We start from the raw sequence: 21,620 nt of genomic DNA, 5'->3' as shown, positions 1-21,620 counted from the left end.
ACAGCTTGGCCATAAGGGCATCTGCCTTGTGTGTCTGAGGACACAAGTGTGACCTCTGGCACTGCTGGTGGAGGACACCGCACATGTGAGCTCAAACATTAGCAACACTATCACAACATGAATAGCAGTGACATCACCAACCAAAGGAAAGTAGATAGGTAGGACACATGTCTTGCATGCAGCTGACCTGACTTCGTTCCCTAGCACCCCATATGGTCCTAGCGCATGCATGCCAGGAATGCAGAGAGCAGAGCCAGGAGTAAGCCCTGAGTATCACTGGGAGTTGCCCCCAAACAAAACAACAACAACAACAACAACAAAAGAAAGACAAAGCTCCTGGCTACACTTTTCACTGTCACGAAAAATGAAGGGAAAAAAAGAAAAGTAATGTGGCAGCAGAAAAACTGGGCAATAAAGTCAGTATTTATGGTAAAGAGGAATCAAGTTCCTAGATTACATTGTTTTGCTACTTCTGGGAAACTACTGGGCTGAATAATTCCTTTATGACATCATTTGCTGACTTTTTAAAAAAATATGTAAAACAGTTGTTTTAAAAGAATTTGTGACCCCTTAATGGATGAAAATAAATTAATGTTTTTGAAATAGATTACTGAGATTGATATGCGAGCATTATAGTAAACTAAAACTGAAAACTAACAAGATTTTCTCAACCTGACTTGACTAGAGAATCATCTTTAAGTGTAGATTCTCTGGAGGAACACTTTTTGCAGACCACTGGTTTGGCAACAGCTACTGTTTGATTACATTTCCCACAGGTAGGACATTAAACATTTCCCAAAAAGTAAAACAGAAATTCATACTATGATACAGATGGTTAGTGACTGTCCCCACTCTATTCTTTAAGTACATGAAAAAAATGGACCAAGTTGTGAGATATAAAGGTGGTGGCGATCCAATGACAGGGTTCAGGACTTATGACTATGCCATTTCCTGGTTGTGTAACCTTTACCAAATCACTCAACCTCTTGAGTAATTTCTAGGCCTCCCATTCCTCTGTAAAAATCAAGATAATTATACCTATTCCAGAAGTTAAAGGTGAGAGTTAAATGAGATACTATGTATAAAGCATGTTGAACATTGTCTGGAACTAAAGATTTCACTGGAGCTGTTCTTATTATGGTATTTTGGAGTCAGTGAGTATTTCGCGGTTTGGGGGCCACATTGGAGTCTCCTCACATATTGTTTTTATCTTTTGTTTCATGTGGATGCTTTTAAACAACTCTTAAAACGGTGATTTAAAATTCTTTAAAACTGTAAGCTCTTTAAAATTGTAAAAATGGATTTAAAATTTAAGAAGTGATTTAATATTCTTTAAAATTCGAAGTCTTTAAAATAGTAAGTTCACTGTTAATAAAAAAAAATCCAGAGGAGGGCTGATCTGTTCCATAAGCTATACTTAGCCACTTCCTAATCATGGTTATTATTAAATTACTTTCTCTAGATCTTCGTGCTTAGAGGCAGCAAACTCTACGAAAGGTGAAAGGTCTGATTCACCTCCTCATGCATGCTATCTTCTACATGTACCCGAAAGACTAGGAAAGATTAGAATTCATGTGACCCCACATTACTCATATATTATACTACTGTGGCAGTTTTTGCAGGCAGTGAAAATTAGAACTCGGTAGTCAATAGAGAAGTGCTTTAAAGATTGTGATTTTTTTCCCCCAGATGCCAAAAGGTGACCTGGAAACTTCATATTATGCTTCTTTGCAATTAGAGCAGTTCAGTTTGCATTCCTTTGCTGGAGCCATTTGATAACACTCCCAATTAGGGAAACTGAGTGGCCATGGGCTAGGCCACCACGGGCAGTATCTTTCTCAGGGAAGCTGCTAGGTTGTGAATGATAGAGCACGGCAATTAAAACAGGACTTGGGTGAAGACCAGCATTCTGAAAAGCCATCAGGATAAGCCACTGAAGTGCCAGACACTGAGGAGAGTCTCAAGGGCAGAATGAGAAGCTAAGAGAGTAGGAAGAAGAAATATGGCTGATGAAAGTGGAGAAGAGGGAGGAAGAGGCAGGTCCCAGGCACAAGTTTGACTAACTCCATTTCACGGTCACGGTCCTCCCGTTGTTCATCGATTTGCTCAAGCGGGCCCAGTAACGTCTCCATCATGAGACTTGTTACTGTGTTTGGCATATCGAATACGTCACGGGTAGCTTGCCAGGCTCTGTCATGCGGGCGAGATACTCTTGGTAGCTTGCCGGGCTCTCCGAGAGGGGCGGAGGAATCGAACTCATGTCAGCCATGTTGGCCACTTGTAAGGCAAATGCCCTACCGCTGTACTATCACTCCAGCCCAAACTCCATTAATTATTATTTATTTATTCATTTATTTTCTTATTGGCTTTTGGGTCACGCCAGCAGTGCTTAGCGAGTACTCCTGGGTCTGTGCTCAGAGAAAACTCGAAGAGATGCTTGGGGGTTAAATGGGGTGGCAGGGATTGAACCTGGGTCTGCTTCCTTATGTAAGGCAAGACCCCTACTGGCTGTACTGTCTCTCCAGCTCTGCGTGCCAAATATTTACTGATGAATGACACAGCCCTCCTTCCGGTTAGAGATCAGCATTCTCTAACCTTAAGCCAGCAGTAAAAACAAATGAAGCCCATTATCTTTATTTGTCCACAAGAGGCAGGGATGGACACTTAAATTTAAGATTAAACAACTTAAATTTAAGATTATTTACTCTGCTTCACAGCTTTGTCCTCTATTCTAAAGCTTTTTACTACCCCTTGCTGGTCTATCTGCCATAAATTTAAATTTAGAATGGTTTAAAGTTAAAGGAAATTCAAGCCAAAACGAATCACGGCGATTTTCAAACTTGGAAATATGAAAACACACACACACACACACACACACACACACACACACACTTCACCCTACTCTGTGAGACTGTATGTAGTGAAGAAACAAATCATTCCTGTTTGAATGATAAACATGAAGTTCAGATTTGTAAGCTAGTATTTCAGTATTGTGAGATTTTGTGAGACCAGTCTGACAATGGTGATGTTACTAGTGCCCACTCGAGCAAATCAGTGAACGATGGGAGGACAATGCGACAGTACTACTTCAGTATAAAGCAGACAGAAGTCCAGGAGAGCTTGGGCAGCAGACTAGGAAGTTAACACAAATTCTGCAAAGAGAAGTAGAGTATAAAGACTAGTTGGCAGGCGGAGCATAGGTTTCTACAGGGCCATGATTTCAAGCTTCACCACAATCACTCAGAGAGGGCTGGCTACAGTGTGGTATTACTGCTTTCGTTGGCCTGATCAGGTGAGATCCTTCATCTCTAAGGTCTGGGAGCCACACATTGAGAAATTCTGGATTATGTAAGTCAATGAAAACTACTTTCCATGGCATCTTTGCAGAGGTTATTTTGGAGCGAACCTATTTCCAGGGTCATAGAAATGAATCCATTCTTTTCCGTTTTTGTTCTTAAATATTAGTCAATGGCAATGTTAGCAGAATTCAGAGGGCTACCAATCTGTGGAGCTGGGTTCAAAATTGAAATGGACTAGACTAAGTTTGCCTGTATACTGAACCAATAGGTGTTCAACCTTATATCCAGCATTAAAATCACCTAGGAGGCAATGAGGAAAGATTTCTGGAATTTCCACTCAGAATTTCAAATGCAATAGGCCGAGTGGAGAGTAAGAACTTGCATTTCTAAGAAGCACGTGATGAGGTAGAGGGCCCTGGTCTGATTTTTTCTTTTTGGGTCACACCCAGCAATACTCAGGGATTACTCCTGGCTCTGTACTCAGGAATTACTCCTGGAGGTGCTTGGGGGGGACCATATAGGACCCAGAGATCAAACCCGGGTCGGCCACATGCAAGGCAAACACCCTACCTGCTGTACTATCTCTCCGGCCCCCAAATCTGATTTTTGAAGCTTCAGTAATTGTAGAGGAATTAGTTAAGAGCATAAAACTGTAAAAGGGGAAGCTCAGCAGCCCCAGGAGGACTGAGCAAAGAGTAAACTGGATATGTTTTATTTTTTCTTTTTCCCTTGGCCAAAGAAAGAATAAATTGCTCCTCCATGCACCTTTACTATAAATCTTCCACTCAACATGATTCAAGTTCAGCAAATCCATTTTGATATCCGTCCCAGTTTGCTCAAATTAGATCTTATTATATATATAATAAAATGCCAAGTTTATCTTTTTGTATACAAAAAAATAATACTTAACCTTTTTGTCATTTAATTTTGATGGTCATTATCCATGCAGTGATTTGTTGACTTGGTTACAAAGTGTAATTTAGGGAGTTAGTCAAACATTTACAACCTGCATAAAGTATAATGACCAATGTGGAAACTGTCTATACTCAGTCCAAATCTCTGCATTTTAAACCTCATAATAATAGCTTAGGGATTTTTTTGCAATCAAAGAAAAATTCAAGTTGGTATAAAATAAGAGACTTATTTTGAAAATTTGAAATGAGGACTGTGTAAGTTTGCATTATGTGCTGTGAGTCTGTGATTTCAGTTCGCTGTAGAGCAGCAGCTGTAACTTAATGAAAGACTTCTGTACTCCCTTCCATTCTCTGGAGAACAAAATCCTGAGCTTCTTGCATTGTAGAAAACATACGAGAAATGGAGTAGCTGTTGTAAGTAAAGAAAGGTGTTTTAATGCCTGCTATTTGTATAGTTTATGGTAGGGGCCAAGAGAATCATTCATGGGGGAAAAAAAAACAAGGGGAATTTTATTACAGTTTTTAAAATTAGGAAAATTCCTTCCTTGTGTGTTTTCTTTTACTCATAAATGTTTAAGCTTTGTGAAATATCAGACTCACTTATTACTCAAAAGCACACTGGGTTTGAGGGAAAAGGGCTGTGAAATTTTCAGCAGTTTTTGTTTATTTTTTTTTAACAGAAGGTTTTTAAGAAGAGAAAATGAAAGCTAAATTTTCTAACTGGATCAACAGGAAGGATCTAGGTAAGCAGAAAATAGTGTTCTAAATTGGAAAGCAGACAAGACACCAGGGTTAAGCCCTTCAGTCTCGTCGTGGATTCTTAGCAAGAGCCCCTTTATATCCTGAAAAAGGAGCTAAAAATAACACCATGGTATCCCAGACCCTGTGACTATTATTTATGTTTCCCTGTCAAAAGATATTCGGTTAACTTTCCTTCAAATTAAAATATAAGCAGATTAAAGTGTACAACATTAAGGGTCATACATGTTTATCATCCAAGTTTTAATTTATTGATTTGGTTAACATCAATATAGTGACAAAACAGGTCATTGTATTGACCAATTCCTAAATGTTGAGCTTAGAATCTTTTAAGGACCTTGGGAGAAAGCAGTGAACGGGATATGGCCCTTTTGTGGAGGAGTAACATAAATGAGTGTATGTTACACACAGAGCTCTAAGTGCTATGAAGTGCAGCATGACAAGGAACTAGGATCTGTAGAGAGGTGGGGTAGGGGGAGCTCCAGCTTAGATGTTACCTCAGCAGAGATCTGAGAAATGTGATGGAGAGAGAAGCGCATGTTACTGGGGAAAGAGAAGGCAAATGATGGAGAACATGCAAAGTCCTGGAGGGTAGAGGAAATATAAGGAATAAAAAGAAGGCGAATAAAGGCATAATGATGAAAGGGACTGAGAAATGCATTTTGTAGTACGTGGTAAGCCATAAAGGATTTAGAGAAGTGGAGTGATGCTAAATGAAATTTGAATGATATTATTATTTTTATTTTTGAAATAAAATTGACATAAAAAACAAGCACATTTAAGATGTACATCATGTTTTTAAATTTGCTACACTTACATATTTTACTGTATGATTACCGCTATAGAATGAGCTAGTGTCTCTATCACATTGAATGACATTTATACGACATTTCTGAAGCTGCCATTTTGAGACTAGATTAGAGAAAAAGGCAAGGATGAGGCAGAGAAACAAAACCTGTCTGAGAGAAGTGCTACTGGTCAGATCCCATGGTTCTGGTGGTGCTGGTCAGCATCATCTAGGATCTAAAATTAACAAATGTCATGTAATTTTTCATTAGCTGTCACTGTCACTGTCACTGTCCTCCTGTTGTTCATCAATTTGCTCTAGTGGGCCCAGTAACGTCTCCTTTGTGATACTTGTTGTTACTGTGTTTGGCATAATGAGTAGCTTGCCAGGCTTTGCCGTGCAGGCGAGATACTCTCGGTAGCTTGCCGGGCTCTCTGAGAGGGGTGGAGAAATCAAACCTGGGTCGGCCGCATGCCAGGCAAACGCCCTACCCGATGTGCTATCACTCCAGCCCCATGCTTGTTAATAAGTCTACAAAATCATCTTCTTACATTTCAGGCAAATTTTTGCATTTGTATTAGATGAACAAGTCTTTTCTTTATGGTTTTTTAAATTTTACTTTGCTTATGTTTTGGGGGCTGGAGCGATAGCACAGCGGGTAGGGCGTTCGCCTTACAAGCGGCCAACATGGCCGACCCGAGTTTGATTCCTCCGCCCCTCTCGGAGAGCCCGGAAAGCTACCGAGAGTATTCGATATGCCAGGCACAGTAACAACAAAGTCTCCAATGGAGACGTTACTGGGCCCGCTCGAGCAAATCGACGATCAACGGGAGGGCCTTTACCTTTACCTTACCTTTATGTTTTGGGGTCACCTCTGTGTTTGAGGTAGGTGTACTCAGTGGAACACTCTGGTATTAAACCAGGCCACCCTCATGCAAAGCATATGCCCTGAAGCAGGAGGGACCCAGACCCATCTACTTAAACTTTTACAACAAAACTATTTATGCCCTCTTTTCCCTTATGAATAGCCAGCACGAATACCTGGAATTGATGGTGCAAGCGGAGATTAATTGAAAAGACCGTCACAGATACAGCAGGAGTGGAAGGATGGAGCGCTAGCTAAATTTTGTCCTCACTTTAAATGTCATCCACTGGACAAGTAGACAAAACAGATAATGGGATAGTGAGGGTGGAGATGGCAGCAGAGAAGTCGGAGTCTACTCCCATTACCTTCACATGCCTAGGACAGTTCAGATTCATGCAGGACTTAGATGCTCAGGCAGGGACAGATACTAAGAACATGACTTTCACCCATGTGCACCAGAGCTATGTGCCAGAAATAATTCACAGGACAACTGGGGTACAGTTGAGAGGTCCAGTGATAGGTACACAGCACAGGGATCTCACCCACATCAAGATGGTCAGAGACAGAAAAGCCAGGGGAAGATGTCAGGGAACTGTTAGGGTGCAGTCTGGGAAAGGGTCAGGGACATGATTTCAGACCACGAACATGTACACAGGATAGAGAGACATGGCGATGGGGCCTGGTAGACCACATGATACAGGAGTGAGACTTTGTACAATATATGGGTCAGTACCAGGGACAGGACAAGGGGAAAGGAGAGACCTGAACATCTGGGGAGAGACTCAGAGCCATCTACTTAAATTGTACAAGAAACTCTAACTACTTAACTTTCCAAGTTTTATATGCAAATATCTCCTGTAATTCTCAAGAATGCTCCAGCACAGAAAAGTCTACTTTTGCATTATCAATAGCAAGCATGCAGGTGTGAGCACTAAGAAGAAGAAATCAGGATGGTTTGCATCAGGCAGTTTCAAGAAATGCTTTAAAGAACTTGAAGGGTCTAGAAAATCTGTTCTCCTAAAGTGAGGTAACAGAACCATACAAAAATGCAACAAAGCCATAAGAACTTAAGCAAAGCATTTATGGAATATGTATCATCCACTTCTGGTCCTAAAGGCATAAAACTGAGAGCTTTTCAAACTTTCTGTCACTTATAAATCACATGGAGGAAATTTTTTGAAAATGAAGAGTCTGTGTCTGTAGGTCTAGAGATCTGCAGTTCTAGGGGTATAAGACTCTCACGCATACAGGACTCCAACAGGAAGTCCTAGATGTTAAATTGTGGCCCCTTGCCCACACTTTGTGTGAGTAAAGGAGCGTGTATAGGCATTAAGCCTGCAAACTCAATTCTGACAAGTTATCTTTGGGTCTTGGTTAAGTGTCCTAACTTCAGTTTCCTCAACTGACCTTACCAGTCAGTACATTTCCTGAAGCCAAAAATTCAATATTTGTTTTTTTGTTTGTTTGGGGGTCAGATCTGTCTGTGCTCAGGACTTACTTCCGGCTTGTACTCAGGGATCACTCCAGGCGGGACTTGGTGTACTATATGTGGTACTGGAGACTGAATCCAGGTTGGCTACATGCAAAGCAAGCACTGAGTATCCACTGCACTATCTCTCTAGCCCCAAACTTAATGTTTCTAATAATGGAATTTCTCATTTAATCTGATTGAAATTTCAACTTGTAGAATTAAAATGGGAAAGTGAAATGCCTGCCCTTAAACCCAAGTCTACAATGGAAGTAAAGACTTAGAACTTCTCATATATAATATAGGAAGTGATGGAGAGGTTTCAATTTAGAAGCAAAAGTACCTTGAAAATAAACTGATTTCTGGTGGAGGGCCCTCCCGTTGATCGTCAATTTGCTCGAGCGGGCCCAGTAACGTCTCCATTGGAGATTTTGTTGTTACTGTGTTTGGCATATCGAATACTCTCGGTAGCTTGCCGGGCTCTCAGAGAGGGGCGGAGGAATTGAACTCAGGTCGGCCATGCTGGCCACTTGTAAGGCGAACGCCCTACCGCTGTGCTATCGCTCGGGATGGGTATTTAATTTGATCATTGTATAATTGAAACCCAAGCACAAAAATTTGTAAGTCTACAACTGTATCTCATGGTGTTTCATTAATAAAAATTTTTAAAAAATGAAAAGAAAAGAAACTGACTTGCAGAAAAGTGACTTAAGTTAAGAGGCCTTCTATGATAACCAAAATCTCTTTGAGACTTACTTCTCAGGGTAATGGTGCCTTGGGAAAGGTATTAAAAGTTGGATCATATGCCTATACTTTTTTTTAAATTTTTATTAGTGAAACATCATGAGGTACAGTTGTAGATTTACAAATTTTTGTGCTTGGGTTTTGATTATACAACGATCAAATACCCATCCCTCCATCAGTGCCATTTTCCACCACCATGGATCCCAGTATCCCTCTCACACCCATCCCCCCCATCCTATCCTAGCTCTGTGGCAGGGCATTCCCTTTTGTTCTCTCTCTCCTTTTGGGTGTTGTGGTCTGCAAAAGAGGCACTGAGTAAGCCTATACTTTTACTAATTTATTGGTGGTGCTTGAGGAGGGAAGATTAGATATGTTAACTATCCAGAACTGCTCTGTCTAATATGTTAACCAGTAGCCACTGAGAATCTGAAATGCAAGTAGTCTTCATTGAAAGGTCACATCAGAGTTTTAAGATAAAGTAGGGGCAGAAGAATGTAAAATATAGTAGCTACTGAGAACATGAAATGTAACTGGGTCTGAACGGAAAGGAAATATCAGACTCTGAAGACTAAGTATAAACAGAAGAATGTAAAATATGTTAAAATGACAATATTTAGGAAGTGTTGGATTTAATAAAGCATTAAAATGAATTTCACCTGTTTCTTTTAAGTATGACAACCAGAAACATTTAAAGGGTATCTGTGTCTTGCTTTATATTTCTACAGGGCAGGGCTGGTCTAGTTCCTTGCTCCTCACACTCTGGTGTCAGATGAGGAGTATATCCCAACCAGGCGTTGGCTGGATAGGGAGAACCTTGTCTTCACCTTAGACCTACCGATACAGAGCCTGCAGTTTAACCAATTCCCAGGTGACTCCTATGCATATTCAAGTTTGAGAGATGCTGGGCTACTTTTTCCTAAAACAAATTGCAGAAGGTACTGGAAATTGCTGGTAGACGTAACAAGATAAAAAGATATTTAGTTTGCTGAATTTCTACACTAATATCCAGCAAGTATTTTAAAATTCAAATTAAATTGACACATGATTAAAATATTAAAATTATATTATACATTAAAAATAAACTACTAGATACCACATACAGACAATAGAGCAAAAAAAAGGAAGGAAGTTGTTTCATTGAGGATACCTTAGTTACTTCTGAATTTTCAGCCACCATGTATGTAAAACTTATGTTCACCAGATCTGTACCACTGCAGACACAAACTATTCGCCCTTCCAGGTCATTTTCTGATTTTCCAACAGCTTCAAGAGCAGCCAGGATTTTGGGATCCTTTGTAAAGGGAGACATATACAGAAAATATGTTACACTGCAGATCACGGAGAAACCAATAAAGGAAAATCATGCTTGACATAAATAGGCAAATTCTTTCTATCCAAATTTCAGAGAATGAGCAATATTCTAAAACCAGTACAGGATCTCTCTCATGTATGGGACATAAGGAAGCATAGAAAGAGAATAATAAATGACAAAACCCAACTGGTCTACAGATTAGTGCTTACCCGGACTATGAGACAGAGGGAGTTTGCATTTGAGTGGGCAGGAGGATAGCCCTGAGACAATGGTGAAGGGAATAGACATTCTCAAGGGAGCTGTAATGTTGGGATGCTTTAAGCATGAAACTCTGTCATGAACAGTATTATAAATTATAAATTATTATTTATAATAATTATTATAACTTATATAAATTATTAAATCACAGTATTTATAAATTATTATAAATCATAAATAATAAACAGTATTATAAATTATAAACTAAAATAAAGAATAACACAACAAGTAAAAGCAGAATCTATAAGATTACATATTATTTGAACTCATTTGGCAAGAAAATTAGTATTAATTTAGAGCTAGATGTGACAACCATTCTTTCAATCTTTGGTCACTGAATGACCTGGAATATAGAAAGACAGATGGGGCCTCTGTCTGAGTTAACAAAGGAAAAAGGATTCTCTCAGAGACTCATAATTCATACATATAAGAACACTACCACAACCTTTAACCACAGGTCGCTAAAAAGGAGATTAAACCTTTCAGGTAGTCTGAATACAAAGACAGTATGTCCATCTCTAAAAGCCAGGGCATAAAAAAAAAGCCAGGACATCTTCATTTAAGTGAAGAGTGTACAGGTTTGTCTAATTAGCAAGTAAAATAGCGTGTTGATCCTTCCTGGATGCTCAAAGGGAAATGCCAACATAGTTACACAGAAAGTTTAACATAAAAAGAGATTAATTTTAAAAACAAAAAACACAATGACAAACACAATTCTGTTTGAATACTTAAAAACAAGTGCAGGGTTATTACAGAAACGGAAATAAACCTCATGCTAGAATATTCTAGAAAAAGTAATTTAAATTCCTAGTGCCTTATGTAACAGCTTCTTATTCAAACAAATCAATCATTGTGAACAAGCCTGATTTATTCACTTTGTCATTTTTCTTCAATCTCTCAGAGACAAAACCACACTTTCAAGGAGAGAGCTAATGTCTACATGCACAGGTGAACAAATAAGGAACTAACTACCTGAGCCATTTAAATTTCCACATCAACCACAAACCAGGAGTGACCCACTCTTTGCGGAAAAAAACAGACAACACGGTTTGTCAAATTAATTCCTGAGTTAAAGGAGCTGTTTTCTTGAAGCTGGTTCTCTGGAAGTCCTTAATTTTTAAAGATTAATCAAATGTCAAATATAATGAAATATAACAATTCAAATAACCCAAGTTAAAGATGTTATTTCTAAATGGTATCTTCTGAATTCTTAGCTGATTATTTGTTTGTACTTGTAGGCAAACGGAATCCTGAAGACAATTTCTAATCCTAGGTAAATCTATGCTCAGAAGAAGAGTAAACACTAATCAGAGGTACCTTTGGTATGGTTCCCAGCCGAATACTGTTGATGAGGGAACATTCTAGCACTTGTCCTTCCTGAAAAGAGAGAATATAACATAGCAATGTGTGATATTCAACCAACCCTATGCCACAGGGAAAGTACTTAGAAGCTGTTTATGATGATGGAGGCAATGCTGATTAAAGTAGGTGGGAAAAGAAGTAAAAAAAAAATAGTTCCAATAGTCTACTGAAAGTTACAAACTCTAATATTGCATTCAATTTATATACACTGTAGCACTGTCACTGTAGCACTGTCCTCCTGTTGTTCATCAATTTGCTCGGTGGGCACCAGTAACATCTCCTTTGTGAGACTTGTTACTGTTTTTGGCATATTGAATACGTCACTGGTAGCCTGCCAGACTTTGCCGTGTGCGCGGGATACTCCCAGTAGCTTGCCGTGCTCTCCAGGAGGGGCAAAGGAATCAAACTTGGGTTGGCTGCATGCAAGGCAAACACACTACCCGCTGTGCTATCACTCCAGCCCTTATATATACAAAAACACCTACATGTAATTGGAACTTAAGCAATTAAAAAATATGTTACTTTTATATACACATATTAATGATACCATTAAAATACATATGCATATGAAACAATAGGTGAAAATCATGCCAACATTTGTATAACTTCAATTCTATTTTTCTTAAATTCAGCTCAGCAGTTCACTAAGTGTGCTTATCATTAAATTTCCACTTATGTGCTTATGATTCAAGTTGAGGATACAAGATGAGGATACACTCCATGAATTTGTGAGATTTGAGCTTGAGAAATCCATTGTAACTCAAGATTAAATCAGACCTGCCTGTTTTAAGCTTGTGTAACAACTTGACCTTCTCTCTCACAACACTCAATGATGTCTACATTTTTCTTCATTCTTTGATGCTTTCCTTTGCAACTAGAATCAAATCTAAGAGGTACAGTGTAATGTCCTTGACCACCACTCAATCCCCAATGTTTGACCCATGAAGCACATTTTTTAAAAATCTTGAATGAGGAAGAGTAGATTCCATGCCCTCAAGAAGCATTTCATCTACTTGTTGAGAAATAAATAGCTGAAAGCAGACAGTAGAAAATAACTTGCTGCTTTTATGCCATACCTTGCCTTCACTTCTCCAGGTCAGAAAAAAGCCAAATTCGTCCACTTTGAAGAGACAGTTTGGTTCAAACACAAAGGATTCCTGTTAAAAAGAAATATGTTTATCTGCATGACTCATATCAATAAAAAAGCAAGATTTCAGCCTTTAAACAAGAGAAAAATGAAAATCACAATTATGCTTACTGAACTTATTTCCCATTTTTTATATTATAGAATAATTCATTTTAAAAGTTTTTGTGTGGAATACAATATATCATATATGAGACTAACACCCAAGGACAGTAGAGATAAGGGTCAGGAAGATTGCTCCACGGTTGGAAGCCTGCCTTATGAGGGAGAAGGGAGAAGTAGGGAGAAGGGAGAAGGCAGCTGGGATAGAGAAGGGACCACTAAGTCAGTGATGTTGGAGGGATCACTTAGGATAGCAGATGTAGATTAGGGACCAAACATGATGGCCTATCATAGTCTGTAGTGCAAACAGTAATGCCCATAAGTAGAGAGAGAAAGAGAGAAACTGTCTGCCACAGAGGCAGGGGGAGAGGTGGATGTGGGACAGTGGAAGCAGGAGGAGGATACTGGGGACATTGGTGGTGGATAATGTACACTGGTGGAGGGATGGGTGTTAGATCATTGTACGACTGAAATTCAAACATGAAAGCTTTGTAAATGTAGCTCATGGAGATTCAATAAAAAAAAACTTTTTGCATTAATTTTTATACTGAAATCTTACCAATTTTAGATAGCATCTTCTCTAAAGATTCTTTAAGAACAAAACACAGTGACACACTGAAGGACGTAGAGATGAATCTTTTTCTAAGATTCCAGAAAAAGAATACTCAAAAAGGATTTCCAGCTTTCAGCCATCTGGTCTACTACCACCATATACAAGGAATCACTGATCTTACCTAACATGTCAAAAATCAGAAGATACTCTTTAAATTATAGTTTTTGTTTTATCTACACTTGTTCCTTGAGCTGGACAATGACCCACATGAGCTAATGTAACTTTAACATTTGTTTTAAAATAAATTTCTTTAAGATTTGTTAGCAATATATTGTTATTTTCATTACCTTTATCACTGTCATTGTCACTGTCCTGTTGTTCATTGATTTGCTCGAGTGGGCCAGTAACATTGTGAGACTTGTTACTGTGTTTGGCATATTGAATACCTCATGGGGAGCTTGCCAGGCTTTGCCGTGCGGGTGAGATACTCTCCTTAGCTTGCTGGGCTCTCCGAGAGGGGCAGAGGAATAAAACCCAGCTCGGCTAGGCTGGCCACACGCAAGGCAAGTGTCCTACCACTGTGCTATCACTCTAGCCCATTACCTTTATATCTGGGGTTAAATAAAATTTTATCAGATGAGAAAAAAGAGCTCACAAGTGGAAAAAAATCTCAGTCCCAACCTATACATTCAGCATTTGGAGGTTTTACTCAGAAAATATATGAGACTTTGTCTTTTATATTCAGCATCATTTGGTTATCTTTCTAGGGCACAAAAGACATTTTGATCTACGAAAATATAGTCCCAGGTGTAGTAGCATCAATATCACCTGGGAATTTCACTGAACTGCAAACTCAGCCACTTTCATCAAGGTAAATTTAATATTAAGACACTAGAAGTGTAATGTAACACTATAAAGTGTATCCAATTAGAAACCCCAACCCTGAACATAAACTGTCTTAACATTTGTTTGGGTGGGTTCTGTTAAAAGGAAAATAACATATATAATTCAACTCCATCCCATGCAGGGGCTAAGAAATATAGACGCAGTAATGAACAGCATAACATCTTTTGCCTTGGGAATACAAATTCATTTATGTCCTGTACTTAACTTCTCCTAAAGACGCTAAATTTAAGAAGCTTTATCTAATAAGCAAAAATATACACACTAACCACAAGCTTACGGAAACAAAGTGAAAAAGCAGATATCATGTACTTAGCGCAAGTCACAATTCAGCAAATGGTAATTAGCACCAACACTTTATGATTCACGTTTTTGTTTGTGGTAACAAATCATTATCAATTTACAATATGAGCTTTTTTTTGACCCACAAAACATACATGGTTCAATTTTTTAGAAAAATTTGGTGCCTTGGGCGTTAAAAATATAGTGCAGAAGATAAGGTGCTGGCCAATTTGGGTTTGATCCCTGATACCACATATGGTTCCTTGGAGTGATCCCTGGGCACAGAGCCAGCCCTATGCTCCAAGCATTGCTGGATATGGCTCCAAAGCTCCAAAACACACAAATAAACTAATAAAGATGGTAGTAAAGGGACAAGTCTGGCGGCAAGTGAGAGATTAGTAGTTAATGAACAGGACTTGTTCTGTCACCACCATCTTTATCTAGCTTACTTCTGTGGTCCTATATTAAAATTAATGCTCTAAAAATTCCTTCAGCCCACATATCTCATGTTGTTTCCTTGGCAAAAATCCCCTAAATTCAATCTATCCATTTCTTATGAAATTTGATGTAGAAAATGACAAAACCAGACTCCCTGGATTTACTTTAAATTTAATATTAGACATTCCAAATCTATTTTATTTATTTATTTTTGGGTTTTTTTTTGTTACACCCAGTGATGCTCAGGGGTTACTCCTGGCTCTGAACTCAGGAATTATTCCTGGTGGTGCTCAGGGACCACATGGGATACTGAGGATCGAACCCACGGTGGTAATATGCAAGGCAAACACACTCCTGGCTGTACTATTGCTCCAGATTCAGACATTTCAAGTCTTAAGATGACCTGTTAATGCATTTCAAATTTATAATTTGTCCTAAAAAGATCCCTACTCTTTGAAAGGGTTATTTCATGGTTGTTCTTAAGTTTCCTTTATTTGCCCATACAGGTAATTACTGTGCTTAACAACAGCAAAAAGACAAACATAAAACTATGCCTACAGAGTAATGGGAGTCCCTTAGAAGAGAACTTGATGCCTTCTTCCCTGTTAACAAAACATACTTCCTTCCAGCAAAGGTCAATGCTCTCACTTCTGCTACAGATTTAATCTTATTTTATATCAGAATCTCATGTAAGAACTCCAGTCCTCTGTTTATCAGCACCACATGCTAGTTTTATTTACCTTCTATTCTACCATTCCTATCGGCACACAATTATCTTTTACTTGTTTTCATTTTATTCTTCAACATCCCCAATCTCCTTCAGAGCATAACATCTTGAAAAATTTATCTATATTGTCACTGTCTCCATCATGCCTCTCCCATACCAACTTTAACCACTTCTATCTGCTTTGTGTTCATATCACCTTCTGAAATTTTAAGAATTTTCTTTGTTTTGTGCTTGGATTTTGTGTCAGGGATTGAACTATGACTGGCTGCATGCAAGGCAAGCATATCATTCACCATACTATGTTCAAGTCCCAAATTACTTTTGTGTGTGTCTTTAAAATGTTAATGGTGAAGTTCACCATGACTTTTATGCTGCTGAAAGCAGAGCGTAGATTCCTTTGACCTATTTCTATCCCCTTGTCATTGAAACCTTGTAATTCTGGCTGTATTCATCATTTTAATCTCTTTTTATTTTACATTCAAATTCTACATATTCTCTAAAACTTGTTTCTGAGAATTCTCATTTCTACTATGTTCCTCAAACAAGCCTATCTATTTGCTGATAAATTCCAAGTTTACAGTAGCAGCCTAGTTCCCTCTGAGCTCCAAATCTATTTTTTAATTTTTTCTATTTATTGCTCTTTGGGTCACACCTGGCGATGCACAGGGGTTATTCCTGGCTCTGCACTCAGAAATTACTCCTGGCGTTGCTCAGGGGACCATATGGGATGTTGGGAATTGAACCCGGGTCGGTTGTGTACAAGGCAAACACTCTATCACTGTGCTATTGCTCTAGCCCCAGAGCTCCAAATCTAGATATTTATTTCTTTCCAATGTCTCAAACTGTCGTGTCCATAACTGAGTTAGTTCTTCCTTTCCTCCTTCCCATGCCTCTCTATCATTAGATGTTCATGGTTCAATAAATGTCACTAGTATCTATCCACTTATTAAAATGACTGACCTTGACTTTTTCCATCATCCATTCCCTTCACTTCTATTGGCAAATTTTTTTATAATATCCACCTTGTACCATCACCATTAACACCACCATCACCACCACCTTTTTCCAAACCATCATCATCTCATCAATGAACGAATTACTCTTCCTATTTCTACTTCCTTCTCACAGCAGCCGGCTTGACTCTTTAAACTTTTAGTTCATTAAACCCACTTGATGGATTCCCATTATAGTTAGAATAAAATTCCAACCTCTCACCACGACCTGAAAGGTACTAAATCAACAAGATTCTTCAGATTATATCTCTAGCCACTTTCTGTTCCTTTTTCCCTCGTACTCACTACAACCACACAACGATTATTTTTCTTGAATTTGTCAAGCTCGTTCTAGCCTCTAAGGCATTGCATTTGGCAATTTCTCCTACCCTACCACCAAAAGTCCCTTCCTACTGACTGTAGTAGAGATGTCTTTTTTAAATCTTAAAGGTTTTATCATAATTACCCACTTTTCTGAAAGGGTTTTCCATGTATCAATAAGTCTCTTATTTTATTGTCTATCCTGATTATTCATCTGCTTACACTAATCACAGCTTACAATCGCATAATCTGTTTACTGATTCATTGCCTATCTCTGACACCAGGGTATAACCCGTATGAAGACAGAGTTTTTGAAACAATTTTTCTAACGTCTTTATTTTAAACATGTTAGGGTGCAAAGCAATGGCACTCTAAAACTAAATTTACACACTAAAGTTACACACTAAACATGGAAAAAAATTCAAATGAATTATTCTGCAGTAGATCAATACATAAACCAAGCAAACAAGAAGGAACTCAAATTGAGAAGGGTGCACCAGGCCCAGAAACCATCAGTCAATTTTTGGTGGGTTGCCATGAACTGACAAATGAACACAAAGGCACCACATATACACTGTCTGCCTGGAGAGTGAGGTAACTTCTCCTAATTTATGCAGATGCATTTTTATTGTTTTATTTTGGTTTTAGGACCATCTCCAGCTTTGCTCAGGGCTTACTTCTGGCTCTGTGCTGAGGGATCACCCCTGATGGTACTTGGGGATCAAACCCAGATCCTCCACTGCAAAGCAAGTGCCCTGTCTGCTGTGCTATCTCTCCTGTCCCAGATTCATTTTAAAGGTTGAGTGTGCCTTTGTTAAATTGATTTTCAGATACCTGATGTGGGGAAAAACAATTGTAAATGGGATTAAAAATTTTCTTTTTCTTCTCTCTCACTGTCTGCATATAAAAATGCCACATATTTCTGTGTATTGATTTTGGAGCCTGCCAATTTACTATGTTGGTATATTGGTTCTAGAATTTTATTGTAGATTCTTTATTTCTTTTCAAAATGTACATTACGGCATCTATCAATAGTGATAGTTTGACTTTATTTGAATACTTTCTCTTTCTTGCCTAGTTGTTATGGTGAGGTCTTACCAAAACATGTTGAAGAATAGCGGTAGGGGCAGAAATCCTTACCTTATGTCTGATCTTAGGTGAAAGGTTTGTTTATGACATCGCGTATTATATTAGCTGTGGGTTTGTAATATATGAGTGTTACCACAATGTGGAAGGTTTGTTCTATCCCCATTTTTGAGAGTTTTTAATCACAAATCTATGTTGAATCTTGTGAATAGACACTTTCCCTGCATTTACTGATATCAGCTCCAAAGAATGACAGTGATGACAGTGACTAATTTTACCTGTCATAAAAGTGACATCCTGAGCTCCCTGGAAGTTCTGTCACTATTTACTTTTCCTCCCCTGTGAAGCAAACAGATTGGCAATGGAGAAAGAGCCCGGCTTTCTCTGAGGATCTCCCTAATGTGTCCAACACTGAGAGGACGTTTTTTCTCACGTTGAGTGTAAGGATATTTTTGCCTCAGTCTGGTCACAAAGCCCCAGTCAAAGTTTTGGCCATTAATTATCCATGTAAAACTGAACCTATTGTTTGGGCTGGGGAGAAGGTTGTGCCTTCACTCAGCAGAGTCAGGAATTTGTGTGTATCAGTGAGAGGTGGAAAGATGCCTCAGCTCTTGTGGTTCACTTCCTCTCAGCTGACTGCCACGCCCCCTTATCATTTTCTCACTAATTCTGACAGGCATTTTGAATACAGATTTAAAATTCTGCCCCTACAGTCTACCAACTTATTGGGAAATTTTTTGGAAAACCTTGCCTTTCGCATCAGTTTAGGCTTCTTTAAGGTTAAACGGGAGAATTTCTATTCAAATAAATACATGACCTGATGATGTTTTGGGATTATTCCTGTCTTTAAGCTCAGAAATTACCCCTGGTGGGCTCAGGAGACCATACAGGGCATGCACCAGGGATGGAACCACATGCAAGGCAAGCGCCCTACCCACTATACTACCTCTCCAGCCGCTAAAAACTGATTCATTTTTAAATTTTGTAACAGCTATAAATATTCAGCACCTGGACACTGATAAATTTTTTTTAATTTTTCACTAGATCACTCAGAAACAAATTGCTAACCCCTTTTATCTCTGTGCAGCTTTAGAAAAACACTTATGAAAGCTGTCTTTTATTCTAACTTATTTTTCTCTCCTGCCTTACTTTTTTCTCTTTGTCAAGATTTCTTTGTCTATTTTGAAAGTGAATTCTTTATAGTAGCATTAAAACAGTGTTCCACATCTAACAGGGATTCCCTGGAGGTAAAAGGCATACAGAGAAAACTATATGGCACTGTTAAAAGAAGGAGATAAAGACTGTTGCAAATGGAAACATTTTCCTTGATCATGGGCTAGATTAATTAAATGGTGTTAAAATGGTGAGACTATCCAAAAAACTACACAGACTGAACGCAGTCCCCCCCAAAACTCCCATATAATGCTAAGATTGATATAAAATAATGAAATTCTCTGAATAGCCAATGTGATTTTTGAATTAAAAGAAGATGTGAGGTGGGGCTGCTATATCTGACTTTAAATGACACTATCAGAAAATGATAAAACTTTTTGGCACTAGAATAACTGTAGATTCTTGGACCAGTGGAATGCAATTAAGAGTCTAAAGATAAAACCCTACGATGGATATTCAGTTGACCTATAACAAAGGAACTGAGTTCAAAAAATGGAGCAAGGAAAGCCTCTTCAACAAATGGTGCTGGGGAAAGAGGTTAGAGACATGAAAAAACATGAATTTAGACATTTATCTGACACCAGATACCGAAGTTAACGCAAAAAGGATGAAAGACTTGACTAATAGACACAAATCCATAAAATACGTTGAGAAAAACTATCCACGATACTGACTTCAGAGAGATCTTCAGGGATTTGACTGTATATATTAAGAAAGTAAAAGAAAAAAAATAAACACAAGGAACTGCATCAAGTAATGACAACTAAAATAAAAAGACACCATACTGAGAGGGAGGAAATATTTCCTCATTACACTTCTGACAAGGGGCAATATACAAGATTTAAAAAGCACCCACAAAGCTTAAAACAAAGAACCCCATCAAAATTGGGTGAAGAAGCGATGAACAGGAGATGAAACATCTGTTTCCCCAAAGATGACATACAGATGGCCAACGGGCATAAGAAAAAAGTGTTAATCATCACTTATTACAGGGGAAATGCAAATCAAAACAACAATGAGCTATTATATTGCAAAGCAGTGAGAATGGTTCACTTCAAAATGTCTGGAAATCACCAGCAATGGCAGGGATGTGGTGAAAAAGGAAACTTTCTCAACTGTTGTGCACAGTTGCCTGGTTTAGTCTATATGAAAAACAGTATGGAGAATTCTCAGAAAGTGAGTAGAACCCTCATTTAATTCAGTGATTCCATTCCTAGGCATCTACCCTAATAATTCAAAGACATTAATCCGGGGCTGGAACAGTACTACAGCGAGTAGGCATTTGCTTTGCATGTGGCCAACTGGGATTTGATTCCCAGCATCCCATATGGTCTCCTGAGCACCCCCAGGAGTAGTTCCTGAGTGCAGAGCCAAGAGTAACCCTGAGCATTGCTGAATGTGACCCAAAAATCAAAACAAAGACAATCCAAAAAAGGTCTTTGCACACCTATGTTCACTGTAGCATTACTTATAATAGCCAATATCTGGAAACAACCAAAGTGTCCAACAACAGGTGAGTAGATATAGAACTTGTAGTATATATACACAATAGCTGATGACTCAGGTTTTTAAGAGAGATGAAATTTCCCAGTTTGCTGCAACTTGGATGGACATAGAGGGAATCATGCTGAGTGAAGGGAATCATAAGGAGAAGGCTAAATAACAGATGACCTTTCACTCATAGGTAGAGAATAAAGGCACATAAAAAGAGAATTAAAAAACAGCCATTGGGAACAGGCACTGAGACACTGATAGAACTGACTATGCTAAGAGAGGTGGAGAGATAAGAAAGAACACTTAATGGCTTAATGATGGAAGAATGCCGGCACCTTCCATCACTAAGTGATGTTGGTGGGTGTGCTTCAGTGACACTGCATTCCCAAAAGATTAGTATAAACATTATTGTAATTTGTGATATCTAAATATAAATAGCTACACGGTGATATCAAAAGCAAAAGGAAAAATAAATAATCACTGCAATAATTTAGACGTGAAAAAAAGTTAGCTCTTCCAGTCCAATCCCATTCTCTCCTTGGATTCTCGAGAGAGATGGGATAAAAGGAACAAATACTCCTTTTGTGAAACTATGGAGACAAGCTGAAGGTTACAGGGGGGGTCGGGGGGGTCATTC

General features: G+C 38.6%; 1 protein-coding gene across 6 annotated transcripts in view; it reads right to left on the bottom strand.

Annotated features, from left to right (window-relative positions):
* The window catches only part of PLCB4 (phospholipase C beta 4), a 444,937-nt gene that overhangs the window by 127,869 nt on the left and 295,448 nt on the right, over positions 1–21,620 (bottom strand). For all 6 annotated transcript variants that reach the window (XM_056121270.1, XM_056121275.1, XM_056121273.1 and 3 more), the window contains exons 4-6: positions 12,845–12,925; positions 11,724–11,783; positions 9,984–10,127 (exon numbers count right to left, since the gene is read on the bottom strand). In XM_056121270.1, the coding sequence (XP_055977245.1) occupies positions 9,984–10,127; positions 11,724–11,783; positions 12,845–12,925 (285 nt within the window). The remainder of the gene's footprint in view (positions 1–9,983; positions 10,128–11,723; positions 11,784–12,844; positions 12,926–21,620) is intronic.

The sequence above is a fragment of the Sorex fumeus genome, unplaced genomic scaffold, assembly GCF_029834395.1.
Source record: "Sorex fumeus unplaced genomic scaffold, SorFum_2.1 ptg000044l, whole genome shotgun sequence".
NCBI lineage: Eukaryota > Metazoa > Chordata > Mammalia > Eulipotyphla > Soricidae > Sorex > Sorex fumeus.
This window is presented reverse-complemented; position numbering and strand designations above follow the sequence as displayed.